An 18,762-nucleotide genomic window follows, 5' to 3' on the forward strand; every position below is an offset into this window, starting at 1 on the left:
TCTCTTTTTCAGCAGATGGATGAGGCCAACGTGGTGTGCCACCAGGGGGCGCAGGTCACTTATCTTCTGCAGCAGCTTAGCAAACAGCTGTGGGGGTCTGGGTGGAAGGTCTTCAGCTGGAGCTTCAGGGCCTGCAGCACCTTTTCCTGGAAGTCTTCAATGGGCTTCACATTCACCAGGCCAGGAAATTCTCAGAAGAATCTGAATCATATTTTAAGCATATGCAGTTATAACTGTGTGCAGTATGGTCAAATATTGAGACAATATTTATCTTTAAGGAATATATATATATATATATCAGCCCCCCCCCCACCGCCGCATGCTCCTCCCCTTCTTTTGTCTCTCTCTGTTTTCTCTTGTCATCATTGTTGCCCATGACTCTGTCAATGTTTTGCCCGGCACCTATTGCACGCTAAGCCGTCCCGGGGGGGGATCCCTATCTGCCTCAGCCCACCCAAGGTTTCTTCCAAATTTTTTCCTGGGAGTTTTTCCTTGTGTGCATTTAGGGTCTAAGGCTGGGGTGCCGGGTAGGTTAGGCTATATAGAATAGGTAGATTGTTTGTCTCGCTAAATCTGCTCCTACCTACCTTGTGTTTTTCATCATGCTGTCCTACAAAATTTTGTTTACCACTGATTGTGTTTAGTTAGACCTAGCTAGACACACTCTCTGTAAAGCCCTCTGAGACATGCTTGTGATAAAGGGCTATATAAATAAATAAACTTGACTTGACTTGACATATATATATATATATTTCAGAACAGAAATAACTTAATGTTTCTGCATCAAAAAGTAACATCTTGGTGAACAACCCACCCATACATATGTTGGCTACAAAGGAGGCTAAACTGGGATACAGAATTAAATGAGACAATGAGACAATTCGGCTGTTTTTTTCTTTGCCATTGAAGGACAATATCCTTCTACACAATTACTGGAAGCATAGTGCATAGTGTCTGTGTTTTCTAATTAATCTTGAACAGGTTCTTAGCCTGACAAACGACTTGACCATGGACTGTGAACCTTATGAGTGGTGTGTGAGTAGACTAATATAACACTAAGATTATATAACAGTAATGGTCAAGAACGTTTCATATCAGTTCTATGATAGATTTGCCAAAGTCACAGCCGATTACCAGAAAAGATTAATCATACTTCTAAAATAGAACATGTGTCTGTTATGTAACTGCCAGTAATGACAAGCTACTCCACCTAGAAGTCTGTGGTGTGACTGTCAGCAATCAGATCACTGCAAAGTTCAGAGATCACTGAGCATCAAACTAAGCAACTACAAACCACAAATAGTAAACCCAACAATATTAATTTCACTGCTGTCCATTCACATGTAGATGTTGGCCTTTTTATGCTTCTCATGATTGGGGTAAAAAAGGAAAACACATACAGTATACACACTGTACAAACAGTGTGCTTGAATCAAATACTGTAAATGCAGATTTCTATGCACAAATCTGCAGTTTTTTGGTTGAAAGGGATAGGCCTATTATCTTTTAAAATAGGTGCTGTCAGTAGTTTACATTGGTCTGATGTAAAAGTTAAAAGAAATATAGACAACAACAACAACAATAATAATAATAATAATAATAATAATACATATTATTATGGTGGATATTATGAGGATATTATAACAGTGAATTCATAAGTAAAAATAAATGCAAGTATATTCAGAGTTACCAACGTTTTACTGTATTTTCTGCTTGAGTGCCTAGACTATCTACTGGGCAGTAGTGTGCAGGGTCAAAATTACCAAAGTTGCAGAATTCCCCATGTACACAGTGATGCATGTAATTTTTTATTAACAGTTAAATACACAGGAACACATCATGAATACATGCCATCATACCATGACACTCAAACATAAAGTAAAGGAAACAAAATATCTGAGCTGCAACCACTATTTAGCAAACACAGTAATGGATTATTACCTGTTCTGGAGGTAAGAAGCTGGCATCAATATGTTTATGGCTGTATTATTGGCAGTTATTGGCAGTGTCATGGATGGTTCTACATGAATATCAGACAGTTAACAGCTGAACTATAAAATACATTTCCAGTGAAGCAACACAATACTCAAGTCATTTTGCAGCTGGCACACATCTCATATGAATAGACTGAATAGAATGTCATTGGCTGCACACCTAATGGACAGGGCAGTATTTACTCTTTCCTATATAGCCAAACAAACAGGAAGGTTAGCAATGGAAGCAGAAACTGTCAGATGTGTTGAATCTCTGTTGAAAATTAAGCATGCTTATCTTTATCTATTCAGAGAACAGACTTGCAAAAGACTTCCTCAAGTTGCGGATGGTCTCAGCGTTTGTCACGTCTTCACTGGCGGTGCGGAAAAAAGATGTGTCTTTCAGCCCAAAGGCACTGCTCAGGGACTGGGATTTGCTGGAACACAAGAGAATTATTACTTTGTAAGTGCAAATAGGGTGAGACTGCATCAGAGCAAACAACCCTCACAAATGAATTGTCTGTAATATGCTTGAATAGGTCTATTCTAGGGCGCGATAAACATCTAGACTTCAAATAGCTACTATACTCATTTGAACATCAAGAGTTGAAGCTGTTCTTACTTCAGCTGTGGATGTGCCTGTGGTTTTTCCTCCGTGGCTTGCTCCTCCACCAGAGACTGGTGCTGCTCAGGACCCACAGATGTCTGTGGTCTCTGGGATGGGGTCTTTCCGTGAGGCTGGGCTGCTGCCTCCAGCTGGGCCTCAGGAGTATTTGAGCTGCGCCGTTTTTGAAGCACAGGCTCCGGTCCTGACTTTAGCTTGTCTTGGTTCACAGACTGTGCCTGGGAATGCTGCGTTGCTGGGTTCAGCCTTGGGCTTAGGTCCTTTGCAGGAGCTTCGGGGGTCAACTTTGGAGCAGGCCTTTGTGAAAGTAATCCTTGGGGTTCCACTGGGCCCCCTAATTTCAGTACAAGAGACACTTAATGATATTCAGGCATCTTAGCTATGGAGAAAGAATAGTGAATGATTGGTTTTAGATGTGATGTTAGTTGATTCCTAGTATCTATTCACAGATGACTGGTTTATTCATCAGCTGATGTGACACACACATAGCAATCCCACATTGACATTGTATAGGGAAGTTAGAAGCCACAATATAAAGGCACAAAAAAGCAGCGGGGATACAATACCACAATACAGTTGGTATCTGTCCATGCATTAGAGGCAATGCAATGTGGGGTGCTCATGCTTCGTGGCTGTGTGCTGTGTGAATTTAGATGGGAGGGATACACCCAGCCGTTTTGGAATGGTAGGCTTCTCTCCACTTTCAATAGGATATAATTGATAAAGCCTATGACTAATTTTGCTGAACATAGCTGCTTCTACTTTATCATGTCTCCTTAAGAAATAGTATTACTCACAACATAACCATAACAAATATGGTGACACAGACCAAACATATATTGCAAAGGAAGCTTTATTGCCAGTGACATAGGGGAAATATCCATAATGGAATTTTTTCCACAATATATTGTATTCTGTTCTTGATTTAAAACAGTCCAACACCAGCTTCAAAAGTACATACATTTAGTAAGTTACCATGGTCCTAAATAGTTACAGTCCTGCAGGTTTGAAAATGTACAAGTTCCACCTGGACACAATGGCCAAATAAACATGTCCAGTAATAATTTATCAAATATTTAATCAAAACCACTCAACCAAAGCCTAACCATGCAACTATTACAGACCGTGGTACCTCTGCACTGTCCTTGCCCGGAAATAAATGTCATGGCATATTTCCTAGAAAACAAAACAACACATCCATAAAGCCTCAGGCATGGCTTTTACAAGGTTACTCTCACAGATACAATGGCAGTTAATACACCTTGGAAAAGAATTGCACATAGAGCTTGCTGAACATATTGTATACCATCTAGTAACAAATTGTTGGAGAATGGTACAGACTTTTTTACATTTGATTTGAGTGGCTATTTAACTGTTTCACCATTTAGGGTATTAGACACATTAAATGGCCTCCACAAAAGCCACCTGACAACAACCAAGTGATTTTATGTGACATCCATGTAAAAAAGTGTTCAAATTAATTCAATGTGGATGACACATTTGTGACTATAGCTTCATGAATCGATTTTGGTGGAAGATCTGATTTAAAAATAAATAGAATGTTAAGTAAAAGACAAGATATACTATATTGCACTCTCCATCAACTCACGGGAGGAGTATGATAAGGCAAACATGTTGAATCTTTGAATGGCAGTAACGGGAGCACAACTCCACACAAAACCCCCACTTGCATTGTTGTCATGGCAACACCATCATGATAGCCAAAATCCAGTATGAGGACCATGGGAGACTTTACGTCCGGTATTTCATGGCAGCTCATACATAATGCAAGTTTTGATCACGAGCTGTAATGTCTGCTTCCACACAACTGAAAGCAAGAAGACAACGGTAGTTTGGATACAGTATCAATTCACTGAAACGTGATGTGCAACAGGCTGTATGTACTCTGTTCCTCTCACAGCTCTAGTCTTTAATGCTATCACATACACTCCCTAGGACCAACTGCAGGCCTAACAGTCCCCTCCCAGATATTTACATTGTGGGTTACTGGAGTGCAAAGAGTGTGATTGAAAGTAAATAATTTCTTCTTTGGTTCAAAATTATACAAATATATTGAAGTTGTGTGACCTAGACCTTCTACAGGATGTCCTGTTAAGACATAATTTATATAATAAAATCTAGAATCTCAGTCTATTTTTAATATGTATTATGAATCCATCTACCAGTAAATAAGTAATCTCTTTTCTAGTGTTATTATAGATAAACTTCCTTTAAGAAAGGCAACATCCATCTCTTCTGTATCCTGTGTATGCAGGAGTGCACACCTTAGCACTCATTGTGGTAATGTATTTTTTTTTTAATGAATACATGTATCCTATAGAACTTATATATTCTATTCATTTCTTATAACACATTCACAATGCATGAATCACAGGGAACATAGCTTGGGTATAACAGCGATGTTACTTGAACATCCCAGTTGATCAGACATTTATAACTGACTTTTACCTGCCTTTGTATCAATCATGCAAAACAAAAATAAATATCTATTCAGTATATGTATGAAAATAATCACCACTACAGTCATACGCACCCACATGTACATATTGAGATATACACAAACTTCAAACTGCACGACAAACCACAGTTTGAACAATATCTAAAGATACACACCAAACTGAAGAACGGAAAGGGGGGTAGGGGGCAAATAAAAGATTCATAGCTGGGTCAAACAGGTGGCACAGAGCAGCACTGAACTCAGTGTAGGCACAATCTGCTTTTTACATCATCAACAACAGCCCCAAAGAAAAACCACAGCTACTGAAACGTAAGTGACCTTTACAAGCACACAAATCAACAGGTCAACAAGTAGACAGTACATTTTGACACTGCATAGAGGAAAAAACACAGTCCAGGCCAGCACTCCGCTGTGCCAAGCTAACATCACCAAGATCTGAGTCTAGCTATCAGCGTCCACACACGCCTCTGCGTCTGTGTTCAGCGAATGTACATCATTGTTATCTAGACAATGAGACTATCCCCTGTCCCCCCGGGTGACTCAGTTGGCCTGGACTGGTTTTGGACCCACTGCAACGCCATTACAGTCGAGAATGTACTGCAGACAACCTTGAGGTGGGCGCCCAGCACCGTTCTTAGTGGGTTCAGCTACAATCTCCCCCTTCTGGCCGGCACCCTAAAAAGACACAGAAATAATTAACTCATCCAGTAACTTTCCTGTAGCTTTTCTCATAGTGAGATCTCAAAATGCTTAGGTTAAGCTAATACAAAAAAAATGCATACTGTTTCATAGTGATCCATGACTTAGTAACATTGATGACATACTCCTCCTGTTTCTAATCTGTGTGACAGATTGTGTGTGTCCTGTGCCTGTGTGTTACTGTACCTGCGATGGCTGTATGGTGGTGGGTCTCTGCGGGGCATTAGCTGCCTTCTCTGCTGACTGGTCCATTTTTTCCAGCACCATGTCAGCAATGAGCTGCCTGTCCTCAGCCTGGTGCTCCCCTACCAGAGGCATGGAGGAGCCCACCACCTGAGGGGGAGACGATGTTGATGATACCTAATTCACATTTGGTCTGTGTGCCACATTTCATTTACGTCATGTGCTGCAACAATGTGCCTAAAGAAACGGGCAACGCTTGTATTTTCGTCATCCCATAGTACTACACTACCAGTCAAAAGTTTGGACACACGCATTTTTCTTTATTTTTACTATTTTTCACATTTTAGAATAATAGTAAAGACATCAAAACTATGAAATAACACAAATGGAATGATGCAGTGACCAAAAAAGTATCAAATCAAATCAAATCAAACCATTATATATTTTAGATTCTTTAAAGTAGCCACCCTTTGCCTTGATGGAAAGGCAAAGGCTTTGGAAAGAAATTCATACATAGGCATCAACTTCACTATTTATATTTGTCTAAAAAAACAAATTTCAAGCATTTAAGCATAAGCCTTTAGATCGAAATGGCTTTAAGATAATGAAAAACATAGTACATTCAATCAGGTGTGTCCAAACTTTTGAATGGTAGTGTATGTTTACACCATTGTATTGTAAGTTACATAATTTTAATTTGAAGTTACACGTTTTTACTGCTCAGATATAATATTCAAACTTAGTTGAATGAATGTCAAACTCAGTGAGCCCTACCTCTGTGATGTAATCTCTGCCATCTTTCCCATGGATGGCTTTGACTGCACAGATCTCCAGACCCCCGAAGATCTCTGAGCAGGTGTCAACCCACAGCTTGTACCTAAACAGAGCAGAACATGAGTGGATCAATACTCGCTCTCAGAAGAGCGGATAACCCAACATGCAGCACAAAGCATGACTCATGAACAGTAGAAACATATGGAGAGGCTTCCACGGGATGCTGCTCTTCAGTTATCACTTGTTTGCATTGCACCAGAACATGCTACTATATGACACAAACATTATATTCGCTTGCTAATAATGTACACGTTAAACACTATTAATTAGCCTGTTTCGAACTGTGTTGATTTGCTTTGTCAAAATAAGACATTCATCTACATGTTGCAGTGCGGCTTCCCTATTCAAGACTCACTTGTCAGTCATGGCCACCTGTTCAAGCATAGCTGAGCCTGTGTTGGTCTTCCAGTTACCAGATATAGATGTTCTCCTGAAGTGTATAAAGCATACAAATGAAAACAACTTCAGGTTTTTTTTCCATGTATTCATAAAGTAAAGCAAAAACAGTAGAATGATACATACATGTAGGCTTTGTAGTCATTGCCAATCTTCTGGATCCTGATGTCGTACTTGGAGTCGATGAGAGGCTCTGTGGTGGTGTAGGTCTGGGTGAGAGCCACTACACTGGCTATGTCCTGGAACTTACTGTGGTTGTCCACCTTCACCTACACACAGTGGAGACCAAGAACAATATAATAACCGGGGAATGTGAAGGGAGATATGGATCTAAAAGCTACTTCACAATATTAAGCATCTCATCCTGTGTGTGGGATTTAGGAAGCTCCCAAAACAAAAGGCACAACAACAGCAAAATAAAATCATGTATTCCTTCATATTACAGCGATAGTACACATCTCTATACCTTTCCAATACCAGAGTGGGCATGTCCAATCTTCACAACTACAGGGAATGATGGCATGGTGACCTGGGGTGAGAAAGTGCAAACTTGAAACTTTTATTGTTTTATATTATTTCTTTATATTGTGCTTTTGTTTCACAGTCACGCCGCCTACAGTCGGTGTTACCTTCAGTGTCAAATTTCTAAAATTTCAGAGAGCATTAGAAAGGGATGCAAAAAACCAGCAGGTGATGACAGGCTTCTCACCATCTCCTTGTAGTTGGGGTAAAAGGTCTGTTCAATCAGAGGGAACTTCTCGGCACCCAGCTTCCTGTAGGTGTTGATCAGCTGGGCAAACTGGACACACACAAGGGTTCATAATTCAGTATACTTTGTCAATCATTTGATAGAGAACAGATGTGTGTCATGGTACATTTTAAACAATCATGCTCAGAGATAGGTTTAAATATGGAGACAGAGAATAGATCCTTATTATCATCCCTCTCCCAGCTGCCCTGCTCTCCTGGATATGTACAACAGTAATGATCTCCCGCAGAGCCGCCCCCAGGCTGCTGAGTGCCTACCGCCCAGGGCTTGTCACACAGGTTGTAGATGGAGTCGAGGGAGTTGATGCTAGGGACGCCACCATACTGCAGGCCAATGATCAGGTTGCGAAAATCTTCATTCTGGGTCATACTGAAGGCATGTTGACGTATGAGGACAAAGTCTGGCTTGAATGATCTAGAAAAGAGAAGTATAGTAGAGATGTGACAAAAATGTCATTATACAAATGAGACACAATGGCAATGAGCGCCTGCTGATGGGACATACTGTGCTAATGGCAAGATAAATGGCTATTGTCATCAGCACCATATGTGGATACATCAGTATTAAGGATGATTTGTGACTTTGGAAGATCCATCTTCCTCCTTCCTCTCTGTTTTCTTGTGTGTGTGTGTGTGCGTGTGTGTGTGTGTGTGTGTGTGTGTGTCTCACCTGACAACCTTGGTACCATTCCTCAGGACCTGCATGTCAACGTTGCAGGTCCCATTGGCATGAGCCACGATATTGATCTCATTGAATTCAGCCTGAGGGGTTGATGAATAAGAAGCATGTGAAGAGTACAAACTAAAAAAAAGTAGTTATACTGGATATCACTGGCTTGGCGAAACTTACCTGCTCCACTCTGATGTCATAATCTCCATGTACTTTCTTTCCCCGGAACAATTTTGCCCTGGGCAAAACAGAAACATAACGAATTGATTAACCTCCTGCATAATAATACAGATTGAGATTCCATATTGATTAACTACCCCAGTGTTCCTCTAGCACTTGATATGAATCACTTTACAACAGCATATGTAATATGAGTCAATATTGAATCACACTTCATTTACTTTTATAGGCAACAGCATGGACTTTATGGAGCAGACAAATGCTTCTTAATATTTGACAATATTCCTACTGCTTAGATTTACAGCCTTTCTTAGAGCACATTCCAACGTTAAAGGAACAATGATAAAACATTACAGCATTTTAGGTTATTCATTGTTTTTAGCCTACTGTATACCATGCAATTTTTGGTAGGCAAGCCATCCACTGTTATACAGTATATACAGATGCAATTAGGCATTTTCCCCTGAATAGTCCACTGGCAGTGCCACCTAGTGGGTTATTAGTGAATGCTGCAGTGAGGTCACATGCTAACTGAACAAGTCATTCACAATTTCATAAAATGGCTGCAGCTTTTCCTGTTTGGTGTTTCAGCACTGTTGAACTAATATAGATTGCATCTCTGACATTCTGACTTGAAAGAAAATTAGATCTGTGGCCTGATAAATAGTCTTTTTCCTGGATCGCTGCTGAAGAAAGAATCCAGTTCCACTGCATATGAGCTTAAGATTGAGCACTGTCTGTATAGTGACACCCTGCAGAGATGCAAACTGCAGAATGCTGAAGCCATATGGTGATTGCAGCTGTTAACAGTGCCATGGAAAAAGAGTTTGTTGGCTGTGTTGTCGCAACATAAGCTTTAACAATGGAGACTAATGAGCTGATCTAAGTCACCAGTAACAGGGGTCCAATAAACTTACTCTCTTCCCTTCTCTTCCCTTCCATTTGCTCAAGTTGCCATGGAGGTTCTTTCATTTAATGAATTCTGTGAAGCTTCCCATGGCCACAAACTCAACCTTACACTTCAACTGACAGTCATCCACTGCAGGGCAACGGTGCTGAAATGATGTGATGCAAAAGGTGATGAAACCTTTACACAAGGAAAAGGTTTTGTAGAACTATAGCTGTGTTGATATATTTTCACCACAAGTTTGGAGTTCTCATTTCCTCTTACCTTGTATCACCCTGCTGTTACGTACTCTGCACACCCTGTCTGTTTAGCAAGGAGGTGAAGTTGAATAATTCATTGCCAGTCTAATTTAAGCGGGGGGGGGGGGGGGGGATCTATTTGGCTGTGGATGAAAACAAGCTATGGAATATGAATCATGACTCTAATACCTCTCTGCCTAGGAGACAGTGTCTCCAAGACACGGTTCCTACAAACAAGCACAGAGACAAGGCACTGAAAAGACTGTATCTCTTGCCTCGTCTGACTTCATTTTGACATTCTGAGTTTAATCTTTGTCTGTATGAGGAATAGCTGTGTGGAGGGAGCATAGTGCATTATGCGTTTGATCTGTGCTTTTCTTACTCTGCAGAGCGCACACAGCCCAGCAGCCAATTGTACAAAAAAAGAAACCATCCTATACTACTTTCATTGTGATCTTTGACCATAGGTATTGCTACCGATGAGCGTCTAACTAAAAATTGATTCATCGGGTATTTCAGAGAAACCCCATGTGAAAATGATTGCCTAACTACTTATCCAACAAACATGATAATGCTGTGTGGAAAGTTAGTTATTTAAAAAATTGTTCCCATAGTGTTTGGCCAAGTCTGAGATGAGGAAAGCTGATATTGTGATTAAGTTTGAGATCTATCATTTTAAGAAGGGTCTGGTATACTGATGAGTAAGAAAGGCTCTAACTGATCTGCCACCCAAAATGGTGCCTGGCTTGCAAGGATTTTATTGATGTCATTTATTATCAACAAAAACACAATTTATGATGCAACACATCTTTTAGGCAACAGATGTCCTGAAATGATAGTGCTCACATGCTCAGTTCTGAGACAGAGAGCCAAGAAGATGAGACAAGGCCAGGAGAGAGAGGAGAAAGAGACACAGAGACAATAGGATCTGCAGAATGAATATATTGTCATTTTAGTTTCCACAACTGATGATGTAAAAAGAGAATTTCCCTATGGGGATCAATAAACTAGAATGCTTGCTGTAGTTGAGAATGACCAAGATGTTGATGCAAGATGCAAAAATAATTAATAATTAATGATTAATAATTGAGATCACAATACTTAGCAAAATATAATTTTAGCCATAACTGTGCAGCCCTAGAAGACGATGGAGAAAAGGGCCGGGGAGAGAAGAGAGAGAGGCAGAGACGAGCATGATAGCAAATGTTGACTTTGATCACTCATTTGTCAGAATCAATATGCGCATGTGGACTTGAATTAAAGATTCAATTAAAGTGATGCAAAGCAAAATAACAAGACAGAAACAACTGTTGATCGTTAGCGACAAACTACATACACATCAGTATCCAAACTGCAGATTTCAAGAGCAGGACAGGGAGTACAGATAATGGCAATCACTATATTGATGGCTGCAGGTTGCCATTTGAAAACATTGCCAAATTACATATTCCTGTGAGAAGGATGAGAGCAGAGCTTGGTGAGCTGGAACACTACCTGAATTTTAATGTCTCATTAGTTAGCCTGCTTAGCATTCACTCTCGCGTGTGAATAATGTTAGGATAAGGTTAAGCTGACAGTACAAAAGATTGTCTTTCAATTTGATCAGATGTTTGCTAACTATTTTCAAAATCTTTTTTGGAATTGCTTTCATGATACAAGTTCAAACAAATAGTCCTCTATGTACCTTTTGTGATTTTAAAGTTGAGTGACTGAGTTAAAGGCATCTTAGCCTCTCTGCTTTAATTTGAAATGCAGTAATGGTGCAGTAAAGGAAGAGGTAAATCTCTGATATTAGTCTGGTAAGTGAGACAGTGCCATCTGCTCTCCCTGTCATAAGAGCAATTTATAGCACAGATTCCTGGAACAAAACACTTATCTGAGTGACTGGCAGCTTCATCTAACAAATAAACATGCTGGCTGAATGACAGTGAGTATGTGTGTCTGTACCTGCCGGGAACTTGGCAATTATCATGATTATAAAATCTGATTAATGCAAGTTGGACTAACAAACCAACTACCTATCTCAATATAAACAGGCAACAGGGTTTTTCAACAAGCAACTCCTACATACAGTATATAGACTGGGCAGCTTCAGACAAAAGCTCAACTAACGGCCCTCAATACTCTCTTCTATGTTCTAAATCAATGCAGAACTGGATAGTATAGAAAAACTATTTGAATGCAAGGAGAAATTACCTCTGTAGACAGGGAGGTAGGCGGCAGACAAAGAGAGAGGTTATGATAAGAGATGGTTTGTCTCTGAGACTTCTCAGGAGACAATGAGGGAGGAGAAGACCATCTGCTGGCAAGTGAACACTGTTCCTTTTCTGTTAGGCACTACAAATGTGGACTATGACCCAGATAACACTCGCATCAGACTTACACCTGAGGATATAGGGTTTCTTAAATGACACTGACCACCTCTACAACAGGCTCTGGAGCAGTGTGTGTGGCCTCAGAATAACAAACCGATCCAAGCTTTGGGTAAAGTGAAAATGATCATGTCAACCATTTAAGACAAATACACTGAAGCTGCTACGGAGTGGTAGCATTTAAGAGCAAATAGTGTTTCTAATTCAGACCTGAGGTCAGGCGTGCAGCCAGGATGTCTGCTAGGAGAACAGACTGATCAATGTGGACCACAGTGGGAGGTCAAACCATGCTCTCTCTATCTGCCTGAATGAATCAGAATGACATACGGTTGTACAGAAACCATAACGGCCATGTCTTCATGGCACTGTCATCTGAAACTAACAATGAAATATTTCATTCGTTTTTATTGCTCTCATTGCACTTCCACCTAATTGCTTTTTCATTAGATTAGCTTGTAATATCATAGCACTAATGAGGGTATGATTGCGAATAATCTCGGTCACCACTGCTTGCTTGGCCAAGTATAATGCGCTGTGATTAGCCATATCCTTTCTCTAGTTTGTCATACAATTTTGGTACTTTTTGCATTGCTTTCTATTAGGATCTGTTTCATTGTTTAGCGCTCCTTAGCAACCTCTAATCAACACTCAATCCAAGAAGCAAAGTGTCAGGATCGAGCCAGAGAGGTCTTATGATTGTCTGCAGTAATGTCAAGCTGTAAGGAACTGCTATGTTCCCATAACACATATTCTTTGTTGCTCTCCTCTAGTTAGGATGATAAACAAGCACTGGTGGCTGAGCGATCTGCCAGTCGTAATTAGTCTGGAGGACTCTTGTCTGATTCCATGTGACTGTGTGTCCTGGGGCCACCAGGTCTCATCATACTGGCTTTCATGTGCTGCAGAGGGCAGAAAAGGTCTTGAAACTGCCCCTCCCACAGTAAGGCACAGCACACAAACACCCTACAGACTAAAGCTGTGCCAACATTACAAAAAATAACAGGCACTCTGCAAAACCCGCATGAAAATGAAAAGACATTTCCTATTCTTATAGCTTGCCAACAGCTATATTTTATGGTATTGCTTTCAAACTTCCACTGTAAGAACTGAACATAAAATACGTAATATTTCAAACACACAGTGCTTTCCTGAAGCTTTTCTCAAGTCCCATCCCAATCATTCCTAATGTGATATTTGCTCCCATAAATAAAAAATAATAGTCCAAACAGAACAGTACCAGCACATAAATACCCATGAGCTACAGAACACTGGATGAGAAGTGTTGTCTACACTCTGAATAAAACAATATTGGTTTGGACTGTCATGGTGACTTAGCTGAAAGGCCCATGAATAAAACCACTCCCCACTCCTTCACTCTTGCTGAGCCTTTTGGCCATGGCCACTGATCCAACACTGAATAAAGAAAAGGTAAGCAACTGGCTCAGTGATATTGAAGCGGTACGAAAAAGATGCAGTCTCAGACAGAGGCAGCCTTTGGGATGCAGCGACTGATCTCCCCTTTGGCTAAGTGCTGGAGATTTGAAGCAAAGAACCACTAAGGACACAGTTAGTCTATAGAGCACATTAACTGGATAAATTGATATTACATTCAATATGTTAAGAAATAGACATGAATTCAGAGCAGGAAATCGCTGGACGTTTTGATCAAAGAGAGGAGAATTGCTTCATGCGTAATCTTGTTACATACTTACTGGCACAGAGAATAATGGAGTATGAAAAGTTCATTTACTTCCAGCCCAACCCACTCAACATTCTCATATCGACTGACCTTTGATGAATTAGACGGTTTTGGTTTAATGGATTATATTATGTTCCTTTGGCAGAACTGCAGAGTAATGTTAATGTATTGGCACACTAGCAGGTAATCCTTATTCTTCCACAGGCAACTGGCTTTCTGTTCATAGTAAATGTGGAACAAATGAGTGCATATAGTCAAAAGCTTGGCGTCCATCCCATTGATGTCGGTTTGATCTCATTAACATTGATCTAGATTTCTATTATCTAAGTGGCCAGTCTTGGTCAGAGGACACTGCCAGGCCACCTGAATTAGGCAAGCCTGCATCATTCTAGTTGGGTGATTTAGTGCGGTTTAGTACGATACTTAAAGAAGAGTAATTTCTTCAGAAGGGACAGTCAAATTCAGAGCAATATGCACATTCACCTGCAGCTGTAAGCCTATATTCCACTGTGTAATCCCTCCACAGTGGCTATGTTGTTATAGCAACTGGTCTCTACATAATACAGTGCATATTCCACATAGGGTACAGACTATCATATTAACCTCAATGTGACACATGCATACAACATGACATGACATCCAGCACAGATGGGTCCCTGAGGCGAAGGCTCTTTGCCATCTGCACTGTGCACAAAAATGTCTGAGGAGAATCTGTAGTTTCCTTGCTCTGTACTTTGTGGTCCAGCAGATTTCTAAATTAATCGCCAAGCAATTACTGTAGGTCATCAAAAATAAAATTGTTAATTTAAGCAAATGGAAACCAGATCTTGCTACTAAATATTGTGAAATACTGTTGAGTGCTGCTTAAAGGAGAATACGATTTGGACTATATTATTCCCATGCCTTAGGGAAGCTTTTTTGTATTACTTTACATTCACCTCTGTATTTCATGCATAAAATAGAGGGAAGAGGTTGACCTGTGCTCTGTGAAGTACAACAGATGTAAAAGTTTACTCTGAGGGCACCCTGGGCGGGTTTATGGACATCACAGTATATTTTCCAGGTTAGAACTCTAACAAAATTTGACTCAAGTCCACAAAGTTAGGCTGATTTCCACAAAGTCAGCTTCCTATTCACTGTAAAGGAGCCCCTCCAGGCTGTACATCAGTACGACATGACAGATTAGAGTTTCAGTTCTCTGGTTTCAAGATTTGGGTGGTAATTGATGATGTTCACAAATACTGATTGTGCCATGAGAAGCCATGAAATCACATATCTGAATTCTGAAAATGTGTTGGGTATCCACTCTAACATCCAGCTGCACGGCTCTAGCAAACATTAAAGAAGATACACATGGCTGTGGAAAATGTGTCAACTGTGTAAACAGATGTTCATCACGGAGAGGTAGAGTTACAAGATTGATTACTATTCTAATAAATGTCAGCATCTAAGCAAAATAGGTTTCCTCTAAATCGAAGTGCACATTCGCATTCACAGCACATGAATTCCTTCCCACAGTAGGCTGACAAAGATGCTTGCTTTAAGCTACTTCTGAGTAAGATCCCCCAGTGAACTGACTGTCAGTGTTGATAGCTTAAATCCCTCAATGCATGCCTGCTCTCTGCATTGATGCCATGATGGTCCTGCCTCTCAGCAGGAAATGGAGAAATGCAGTCATGTGGAACGGCCCAATACAAGCATGTGGACAACATTTCTGTTCTGTTCAGACTCCATTTCTTCACCTGCCTCTACCAAGGAGGTTCTACATACCACTTGTGCGATCAGCTAATGGAGCCTAATGGCATCATGTGCTGCAGTTAGTTACATTAATGGTTCCTTGTGAAGGTGCAGGGCATGTCACGTGACCCGCGGGGGGGAAACCCCACTGATGATTGGAAAGCACTGCAGTATTTAGGCTACTTCCAGAGAAAGCAAGTGCATTTCCCAAGAGTGTACAGCCTGTGGAATGTCCATGTTTTTTCTCCATTCTAGAATGGTGCAATGCTATATTAGAGGGCAATAACATCAATCCATTTAATGAATTCACTTCATTTTTTACAGACAGCTGTCATAAACTCTACGTCCATTCTTATCAATTTACTAAATCAACTTATGTGCAATAAAATTCTAGCATGCAAATGCAAATGATCAAACAATATCACTCACAAAGCTATAAAATGATGTGCCTTGACAGAAGAAGAAAGAAAAGAAACAACAAAATATCTCTTACAACATAGAAAGAATAGAGGACTATAAAAATCCTCCATCTTGGAGTAATGTCGTTACTGCTGAGAATCAATGGACCTTATTTTCTCCTGTCCTCCAAGTGTTGCCTGTGTGTATTGTCGTTACACTGACATGCTCCACCGTCAAACCACACCAGCAGTAGCCTGATCAAATCTGCATGCTGCCTGATACAGATTTCAGATTTGCTGCCTGAGTGGTTTTTTGGCTTTTACCTAACTACTATGTTCAAATGAATCATGAGGAGAAAATCTATTTCCTGAGGAATGACCTGGCCAAGACGGTCGTAAAGATGGCATAAACAGACAATACATATCAATTATTCAAGCCATTAGACTGTGTAGAGCAGCATGTTGCCTCACCATTCCTGCTGTGGCTCATCGATGACCAGGAGAATCTTGAACTTCTTAGGCGTCGTGACTTGCGTCTGCTCCACTAGCCCTGCTGAGGCTGCTGTCTGCTTAACCACGTTGGTGATGGAGCTAAAGAAACCCGCCCCGGTGGACTGAGATGGTTGGGGTTTCCTCTCCGGAGCCGGGGAAGTAGCGGGAGGCGTAGGCCCAGCTGTAGGAGACTTGGCTGGGGTGGTGGAGACAGGTGGAGGAGGCTGAGCAGGGTCAGGCCTCTGGAGATCTGTCATGTAGCCATTGGGCAGGTTAGAGATGAATGTGCTGTCCGAGAGACGCCGACGCAAATAATTCATGGCTGCAGCTGAAAGAGCCAATGAATCAACAAGGATGGGATGTGGAGAATTTTGAGGAGGCTGCGCAGGTACAGGATATCACCCCGGCGTTGATTTATTCTGCAGAGGGCTCCCTGTTGTCAGCGTACAGCTGATAATGGCTGAGCTCTCAATGCAAACTCCTAGCGAATGTATTCCCTCCCAGTTCAGCGGAGCATCCTCAGAGCTCCCCCTCAGTGGCAGTGACGCTACCCTCTCCCTCAGCCAATCACCTCGCACTCTGCTTTCCTGGTTCGCTGCAAAAGATGCTCTCGCTCTCCTTCTCCTCCTCCCCCCACTCTCACTCACTGGTGTGCCTGTCTCCTCTACCCCTCCCCCATTTTCTACTGCCTCATAGGCGTCACGCTTTTTTGAACCACTGCATGAAAAAAAAAAAAAAAGAGAGAGGGGTTTCCAGTGGAAGGGGAAACATTGAGGACTCCATCATAACTGCCTTACTCCTGCTGCCTCTGTTCCTTGTGTTTTCTCTCCCCTCTGTCCTTGTACAGCATTTCTGTCTGAGCAAAATACAGCCATGAAAAGGGAGATCTAAAATGGCTGTTAAGACTAGTGTTAGTGGGTAATGTAGAAGGAGAGGAAAAGCGCCAGCAGCAGTCCCTTGAGATACAACTGTATGCAGTTAAACCCCCCCCTCAATTAATACATTTTTCAAGTGCCTATAAATCTCTTCAATTTACTTGTGAAAAGCCCCTGCAGTCAAGATTTAACCACAGTGGGTTTGCCTACAAGACATGCTTTACCTCACTCTTTTAATAGACTATATTGGCCAGCTTCTGTCCACTATGGGTGACATGGTTTATAATTATGTGCAATTACATGTTTACATACACATTATTATGGGGAGTTTCCTCATCTCTGCACGTGGAAAAGCTAAATTATCATGCTACCACACCACACAAACACACCTTGTAATCCTTGACACCTTGTCACTGTGATAGGAAAAGCATTTGCTAATTAATAGCAGTTAACTTCCAAAACACGTATCCTTGTAAAGCACATAATGAGTAGGCCACTCACACATATTTTAATTGTTCTACATAATTTAAGAGGAATACAAAGGAGACTAAAGCTGTCTGATGAAACTACCGTACACCTATGTGGACGTCTCTGACACAGGTTAGCAGATGGGGATTTTAAAAGAGAGTAACATCAATAAGTCAATATCTTAAAGGTCATCATAAATCTAGGCACAGGGGCTACACAGTCTAAATCTGATACACACAAAAAAGGGGCCTTACGTGGAAATGGCACTTAACTTAAGGATTTACAAATATTATTACTGAGGCATTGGAATCATTATTTCTGAACATAAACATAAACAACATAGAATACCACATGAAAATATTTTGATTTAGGCCTTCTATGATTGTGCTTGCCCATTTATTGCACAAGAACCTTTCATTTCATTTCCCCAGGGTCTTGTGTGTACTCAGTTACTCAATGAGTAGTGTGATTGGTTAAGGGAAAAGGAGTTACATTTTGTGAAGTGTAAAATGTGGTATCCTGGGGCACCTTCCTAATGGCGTAAACTGGTAATCTACACATAATGCATGGATGGGTCAGAGAAAATGTTATTAGCTGGCCTCAATATGCAATGTGGCTCACCAACAATCTTTGAGCACACTCTCTGCTCTTTAAATTGCACTAACAGGCCACTGTCCAGGTTGGACTTGGACAACAGAGCAATAAAATCAAGAAAATCAGACTACTTCCACCAGATGACTGAAACCTATGGGAAAAGTCCATGCACTG

At 40.9% G+C, this 18,762-nt stretch overlaps 1 protein-coding gene across 1 annotated transcript; it reads right to left on the reverse strand.

Moving 5' to 3' along the window:
• Positions 1 to 3,502: 3,502 nt before the first annotated feature.
• On the reverse strand, positions 3,503 to 17,111 carry syn2a (synapsin IIa). The gene is made up of 11 exons (XM_071924592.2): positions 16,631 to 17,111; positions 8,808 to 8,865; positions 8,628 to 8,719; positions 8,216 to 8,372; positions 7,899 to 7,988; positions 7,656 to 7,718; positions 7,316 to 7,458; positions 7,149 to 7,223; positions 6,734 to 6,836; positions 5,963 to 6,109; positions 3,503 to 5,752 (listed from the first exon to the last, which is right to left on the reverse strand). The coding sequence occupies exons 1-11, from the start codon at positions 16,969 to 16,971 to the stop codon at positions 5,618 to 5,620; spliced, it is 1,404 nt and encodes a 467-aa protein (XP_071780693.1). The 5' UTR covers positions 16,972 to 17,111; the 3' UTR covers positions 3,503 to 5,617.
• Positions 17,112 to 18,762: the final 1,651 nt, after the last annotated feature.

The sequence above is a fragment of the Centroberyx gerrardi genome, chromosome 14 (genome assembly GCF_048128805.1).
Source record: "Centroberyx gerrardi isolate f3 chromosome 14, fCenGer3.hap1.cur.20231027, whole genome shotgun sequence".
Lineage (NCBI taxonomy): Eukaryota > Metazoa > Chordata > Actinopteri > Beryciformes > Berycidae > Centroberyx > Centroberyx gerrardi.

Coding starts and splice junctions, on each gene's coding strand:
- syn2a (XM_071924592.2), bottom strand. CDS start 16,971: ATGAATTATTTGCGTCGGCGTCTCTCGGACAGCACATTCATCTCTAAC. Junction 8,373..8,627: donor AATGGTACCAAGGTTGTCAG/GTGAGACACACA, acceptor TCTCTTTTCTAG/ATCATTCAAGCCAGACTTTG. Junction 7,459..7,655: donor CCCACTCTGGTATTGGAAAG/GTATAGAGATGT, acceptor CACTGTGTGTAG/GTGAAGGTGGACAACCACAG.